General features: G+C 38.4%; 1 protein-coding gene across 1 annotated transcript; it reads left to right on the top strand.

The window, feature by feature from the left end:
* The first annotated feature begins 1,355 nt into the window (after positions 1 to 1,355).
* On the top strand, positions 1,356 to 6,141 carry LOC114162957 (sucrose synthase-like). The gene is made up of 14 exons (XM_028046974.2): positions 1,356 to 1,479; positions 2,164 to 2,282; positions 2,388 to 2,514; positions 2,631 to 2,782; positions 2,867 to 3,059; positions 3,211 to 3,546; positions 3,645 to 3,740; positions 3,823 to 3,996; positions 4,086 to 4,202; positions 4,305 to 4,471; positions 4,577 to 4,801; positions 4,892 to 5,455; positions 5,571 to 5,709; positions 5,842 to 6,141. The coding sequence occupies exons 2-14, from the start codon at positions 2,185 to 2,187 to the stop codon at positions 5,872 to 5,874; spliced, it is 2,421 nt and encodes an 806-aa protein (XP_027902775.1). The 5' UTR covers positions 1,356 to 1,479; positions 2,164 to 2,184; the 3' UTR covers positions 5,875 to 6,141.
* The last annotated feature ends 751 nt before the right edge of the window (positions 6,142 to 6,892 follow it).

The following is a 6,892-nucleotide window of genomic DNA, read 5'->3' as shown; positions in this document are numbered from 1 at the left end:
TGGACGCCACTGCATAAACTTTTAAATAAAAGTAACTGCAAATTGCAAAGGACTTAAATCAAAACATGACACTGGTCAGATACTATGGGCACCACAGAAAAACCAAAATACCATTTCTGACAGATGCATTCTACAATACAACACATTAGCGTAATAATTACTTATTATTCCAAATTAATATTATGAGATGAACAATAAATTATCATGGCTGGATTTATTAAAAAGAGTAAATGAAATGAAAAAAAAGAATTAAAGTGGTTCGTGAAAACAACACCGAAACCACTGCAAGGTTAGCTGTACTAATGCACTGTTTCTCTCACGGAAACAGAGGCACTGGTTTTACCTTAAATCTTAAAATTTCCAACAGCATGCACACACTGTGGGTTGCTTTACTATGAACATACCATGATGTACATTTCATTTTCCCATTTATTGTTTTTAATTTGCTAAGATTTTCATCACTTTCTGACATTTATGACCAGTTAACCCTTTCTCATTTTTTCACTATAAAAGGGGCTTCCCAACCCACCACTCTTCACCATTCAATTCACCCGTTTCATTTGCTATATTGAGAGATATTTTCGTTTCTTCTCTTTTGTTTCTTTTCCTAATTTCTTCTGTCACTGCATTTGCTCTGTTCTTTCCTCTGGGTGTTGGCATTTCACATTCAAGGTGAGTGAATCCTGTACAATGTCAAACTCATCTTCTTTTCTTTTATCTTTACATGGCAAAATATCTACCTCACCCCACAAGCAATCTCTGCACCTTATCCACTCCATCATACCCAGTTATCCATTACTCTTTATTTCTGAGTGTTATTTCTGTGTGATGATGATGATGATCACATGCAGTGTAATGTTGAACACTAAGTGGTGAATGTGTTCAAACAAAAAACTGGGCTGGACCAGTTTTTTATTAACCACTATTACAGCAAAAGTAACCACATGTTCTAGGTAATAGTGTATCTACCGACACAAAGTTATTGCTTGATCATATCAACAAAAATGCACCCACCCCTATGTTCACCAGAGATCAAAGGGAATAAAACTATCAAAATAAAGATTCAAGTTGAGATTTTCACCCAGAAAAAAACAGAACATAAGTACATTATGCAGATAAGCTTGAATCAGTTCACCCACAATAATATTTTTCCTTTCATTAACAAAATGTACGTTAGTCAGTCATGTGAGGATAAAAAGATGAGACTAATCTGATGTAGGTCCAAAATATTGAAGGTACGTGTAGAATATAATTTATATACGTGTTGCATTTACACATCTGTCCTTGGTAGAGAGAGAAAGCTTTTGACCTTTATGGAATTTGTTGAAAATTGTTTCCTTTTTTATTTTGTTCGTCTCTCTCTCTTTGTGTTTGGCGCTCGTTGCCTATAAATTAGCACCTCCTCCTCTTCATTTATCATTCATTCATTTCGTCTTCTCCTTCCTCCCTTCATTTTTTGCGTTCATTCTATTTCCATAGGTATTCTTTTCCTCAGTTTCTGTTGCTTTTCTCTCCTGTTTTTGTTATTCTGTTTGTCTTCGTTCCTTCATTGCCTTCCCCTTTTGGGTGTTCCACACTGCCACGTCAGCTTTCACTGTGTAAGATCTAGCACAGTGATCGATTGTGTTTCAGCCATTGGATCAGAGTCTGTGACATGATCCTGGGTCTCTAGTACTTTATGTTTTCTTCAACGACATGTTGGAGAGTTTTATAGTTCTGTTCTGGGATGCTGTCTTTGATGAGCTAATGGCTCAGTTTCATTCCCAAGCTTGGTTTTTTATGACAGTTCAGCTGTTTTGTAGGATTTCCTTTTTGGATTAAATTAAATTACAGACAGACGAAAATAAAAATAAAAGAAGTAATTTTTCTCTGCAGAGTGACCCTGTAATAAGATCTTCACTGTCTGCAATGATTAATTTAACGTTCAAACACTTAGTTTAAACGAGGAGCAGGATCTGTGCTGTGATAAATGTTTTTTGGACCCGGGGAAGGGGAGGGAGGGTAGTTGGTAGGATTTGAAATCCAAGACACTATTCTAGAACAAGAAAGAATTCTACATTGTTTTGGTTTTTGACTTTTGGTGACTAACCTTATCCTTTTTATGGTGGCTTGTTGCATACAATTCTAATCAGTTTCTTTATGCTTTTCTTTTTGTTGCTGCAGTGAAGTTTTGCCCCTGAAGAAATGGCGCATCATCCTTTGACGCACTCTCACTCTTTCCGCGAGAGGGTTGATGAAACTCTCTCGGGTAACAGGAATGAAATTTTGGCCCTTCTGTCAAGGTACGTAGCTCATAACTATAAATAAAAACAAAAAACTTGTCTATTTAATAATTAGCTTCAGTCCAAGAATGTAAAATGACACTAAAAATCTTGTTGTGATAAAAGGCTTGAAGCCAAGGGCAAGGGAATCCTGCAACACCACCAGGTCATTGCAGAGTTTGAAGAAATCCCTGAGGAGAACAGGAAGAAGCTTCAAGATGGAGCCTTTGGAGAGGTTTTGAGATCTACACAGGTAACTTTTTCCCTTTTGGTGTTTTCTTTATCTGGGGTGTTACATCCAAAATATGTTTTGTGCGCTTTTGTCGTTAAGTTTTATTTTTCTTCATTTTATTGGTTTTTGTTGTGTAGGAAGCCATAGTGCTGCCACCTTTTGTTGCTCTGGCTGTTCGACCAAGGCCTGGTGTTTGGGAGTATCTGCGTGTGAATTTGCACATGCTTGTCGTTGATGAGCTAAGTCCTGCTGAGTATCTGCGTTTCAAGGAGGAGCTTGTTGAGGGAAGGTAAGGTTCAGAGTTTTTTTTGGTACTCACTCTGTTGTTGTGCATGTCAAGACAATTTAACAGTTTCTCTCCCTCTTGATGCAGTGCTAACGGAAACTTCGTGCTTGAGTTGGACTTTGAACCGTTTAATGCCTCTTTCCCTCGTCCAACTCTGAACAAGTCCATTGGGAATGGCGTGGAGTTCCTCAACCGCCATCTTTCAGCCAAACTCTTCCATGACAAGGAGAGCATGCAGCCGCTGCTTGAATTCCTCAGGCTTCACAGTTATAAGGGCACGGTATGCTTCTTTTCAAGTGTATTTGGGAGTTTTCAATTGTTCAAAGTATTTGGGCACGATATGCATTGATCAATCCTTTACAGTTTTATTTTGACAAACTTTCTTTGATCATAATGAAAATTGTCTTGTTTTTTTTTTTTTTTTGTTACAGACCATGATGCTGAATGACAAAGTTCAGAATCTGAATTCTCTCCAACATGTTTTAAGAAAAGCAGAAGAATATCTAACTTCTGTTGCTCCTGCAACGCCCTACTCAGAATTTGAAAGCAGATTCCGGGAGATTGGTTTGGAGAGGGGGTGGGGTGACACCGCCGAGAGGGTCCTCGAGATGATCCAGCTTCTCTTGGATCTTCTGGAGGCACCTGATCCTTGCACCCTTGAGACATTCCTTGGAAGAGTTCCTATGGTCTTCAATGTTGTAATCCTTTCTCCCCATGGTTACTTTGCCCAAGATAATGTCTTGGGATACCCTGACACCGGTGGGCAGGTTAGTTGAGTTGAGACAACATTTTTCTAATTTTCATACTAATTTGGTAGCTACTAAGGTTGTGTGGCATGCTTTAACTTGTTCATTCTCTAATCCAGGTTGTTTACATCTTGGATCAAGTTCGTGCCTTGGAGAATGAGATGCTCAACCGCATCAAGAAACAAGGCTTGGATATCACTCCTCGTATTCTCATTGTATGTTCTAGTGTTGTTGTTAGGACAAATTAACTTACGGAAATTTTCTCTAACTTGAGCCTGTGATTTCTGTTTATTGCAGATCACTCGTCTTCTCCCTGATGCAGTAGGAACAACCTGTGGCCAACGTCTAGAGAGGGTATATGATACTGAATATTGTGACATTCTCCGAGTTCCTTTCAGAACAGAGGAGGGAATTGTTCGCAAATGGATCTCAAGATTCGAAGTCTGGCCATACCTAGAGACTTACGCTGAGGTGAATTTTAACTTTTTGCTCGGTTCAATGGTTTTGATGTTTCATTTGAAAGTAACTTCCAGTTTAACTATGTTTCTTGTCAATATTAGGATGTTGCTGTTGAACTTGCTAAGGAGTTGCAAGCCAAGCCAGATCTGATTGTTGGAAACTACAGTGATGGAAACATCGTTGCCTCTTTGTTAGCCCATAAATTAGGAGTGACTCAGGTTTGTCTATATAGACACCTACTTTCTAGTTAATGTTGGAGAAACCTTTTTTTTGCACTTTTCTCTGATTAAGCTTTTTCTTTAATCCAATGATAAATGCAGTGTACCATTGCTCATGCTCTAGAAAAGACCAAATACCCTGAGTCTGACATTTACTGGAAAAAATTCGAAGAGAAATATCACTTTTCATGCCAATTCACTGCTGATCTTTTTGCGATGAACCACACAGACTTTATCATCACCAGCACCTTCCAAGAGATTGCTGGAAGGTGAACTATCTTTTCCTTTTACTTCCTATGTTTTGAATGCACTATTTTGATATTTTGATTACCTCACTGAAATGAACTCGTGCATCTGTATTGTTTCTTGTGCAGCAAGGATACTGTTGGACAGTACGAGAGTCACACTGCCTTCACCCTTCCTGGTCTTTACCGAGTTGTTCACGGCATTGATGTCTTTGATCCGAAGTTCAACATTGTCTCTCCAGGAGCTGACATGGGCATATACTTCCCATACACCGAAACTGAGCGTAGGTTAACAAATTTCCACCCTGAGATTGAAGAGCTTCTTTACAGCTCAGTGGAGAACGAGGAACACATGTGAGTTTCTTTTCCTTGTTCCTTCAACTCTTGTCTTTATCATCTCCCAATTGTTTAGATAGAAAATAATTTTCCCCATTGTTGTAACAGATGTGTACTGAAGGACCGCAACAAGCCAATCATCTTCACCATGGCAAGACTTGACCGTGTGAAGAACATCACGGGACTTGTGGAGTGGTACGGCAAGAACGCGCGGCTCCGGGAGTTGGTGAACCTGGTTGTTGTTGCCGGAGACAGGAGGAAGGAGTCGAAGGACTTGGAAGAGAAGGCTGAGATGAAGAAGATGTACGGCCTGATCGAGACCTACAAGCTGAATGGGCAATTCAGATGGATCTCTTCTCAGATGAACAGAGTTAGAAATGGAGAACTGTACCGTGTGATTTGTGACACAAAGGGTGCTTTTGTTCAGCCTGCAGTTTATGAAGCTTTTGGGTTGACAGTGGTTGAAGCCATGACTTGTGGATTGCCAACATTTGCCACATTCAATGGTGGTCCTGCTGAGATCATCGTGCATGGAAAATCTGGATACCACATTGATCCCTACCATGGTGACCAGGCTGCTGAGCTCCTTGTTGACTTCTTTGAGAAGAGCAAAGCAGACCCATCTCACTGGGACACAATCTCTCAGGGAGGACTCAAGCGTATTCAAGAGAAGTATGCACATTGCATTAAACTAAACAAAAACAATACTCACAAACATCATCAAAAAGAGCATAAATCAATGTTCATGTGTATTTAAGGTTTCTGTTTTTCTCCATTTGTTGCACAGGTACACATGGCAGATTTACTCTGAGAGGCTCTTGACACTGACGGGTGTCTATGGCTTCTGGAAGCATGTCACCAACCTTGAACGCCGTGAGAGCAAACGTTACCTCGAGATGTTCTATGCTCTCAAGTACCGCAAATTGGTATGTTAATTTCTTCTCTCATTTCCACTGTTAATTCAATGGTTTCACTTTTCACTTATGAACTAGATTTGGTGTTTGAGCTCTGCTTAAATCTCTACTTTCTAATGGATTATGTGATTCTTGTGATCTCAGGCTGAGTCTGTTCCCCTTGCCATTGAAGAGTAAAATCATATTGTTGAAGAGAAAATCGATGGAGAAACCGGCTTTTGGTCTTTTGGAGCTTTCTTTCATAAATAACGCCATTGATTTTGATTGTCATCAGCTTTTGGATTTAAAGAGTCTAAAAAGAGTGTCTTTGTTTTTATATTTTGCTTAGGTTCTGGGTCAGAAAAAAAAAAAGTGAAAGGAAAAAATGTCATTTTTATTCTTTATCGTCGTTGCAACATCGAATATGATTGGAATCTTTGAATTTGGGTGTTGAGCCCCCATCAATTCAGTGCTCATTGGTCTACAGTTCCCCCTCAACTTCACTTTATCATTTTCTTGTTCTGCTTTCTGGTTGAATCTCACGATTCCTACTTCAACATGTAAGATATTTGAAAGGAAACTAAATAAACAATTAATCTACTTTTTCCAATTTGGATTAAGCTTTAATTTGAGAAGATATTATCTTTATAATCGGAGAGTATAAAGGTAAGTAATTTTGGATCGATTCTCGCAAATATCGGGTTTATTTAGGGTTAGAAATGAACTTGAAAGTTTAATTTAATCATACAAAATTGATTACAGGTGAAATAGACTTTTTTTAAAAAGGGATTTTGATACTACCATATTAGAAATGAATTTTAAGTTAACTCAGTTTCATAAAACTGACCTATAAATTATATTTTATTTATATATTATAAAATTATCTTAATGGAAGACTTTCGATATTTAGTGATGATCTTGAATTTGATCGATGTAACGAATTAGAAATGAAGTTATAAAGAAAGGAAAAATATCTGCACTACTGAAAAGACATGATGGGATCCTGTGTTGTTGAGAATCTCATATTCTCTCACATGAGCAGGTTTTATGAAATTTAAGAAAGTCGCAGTCGACATATATTAGTTTTGAGTTATGTGATGTGTTGGGTGATGTACGTTACACGTCGTGTGGTTGTGAGTGATTGAGGTTTGCAGCTTTATAAGGTGCCTGCTACAACCTTATTCTGATGGAGAAATAAAGCCAACAAGCTAACTAT

The sequence above is a fragment of the Vigna unguiculata genome, chromosome 9 (genome assembly GCF_037176805.1).
Source record: "Vigna unguiculata cultivar grain cowpea cultivar isolate G323 ecotype 2 chromosome 9, ASM3717680v1, whole genome shotgun sequence".
Lineage (NCBI taxonomy): Eukaryota > Viridiplantae > Streptophyta > Magnoliopsida > Fabales > Fabaceae > Vigna > Vigna unguiculata.
The sequence above is the reverse complement of the archived record's forward strand: the minus strand, read 5'-3'. Positions and strand labels throughout refer to the sequence as shown.

Coding starts and splice junctions, on each gene's coding strand:
- LOC114162957 (XM_028046974.2), top strand. CDS start 2,185: ATGGCGCATCATCCTTTGACGCACTCTCACTCTTTCCGCGAGAGGGTT. Junction 2,783..2,866: donor GAGGAGCTTGTTGAGGGAAG/GTAAGGTTCAGA, acceptor CTCTTGATGCAG/TGCTAACGGAAACTTCGTGC. Junction 4,802..4,891: donor GTGGAGAACGAGGAACACAT/GTGAGTTTCTTT, acceptor TTGTTGTAACAG/ATGTGTACTGAAGGACCGCA.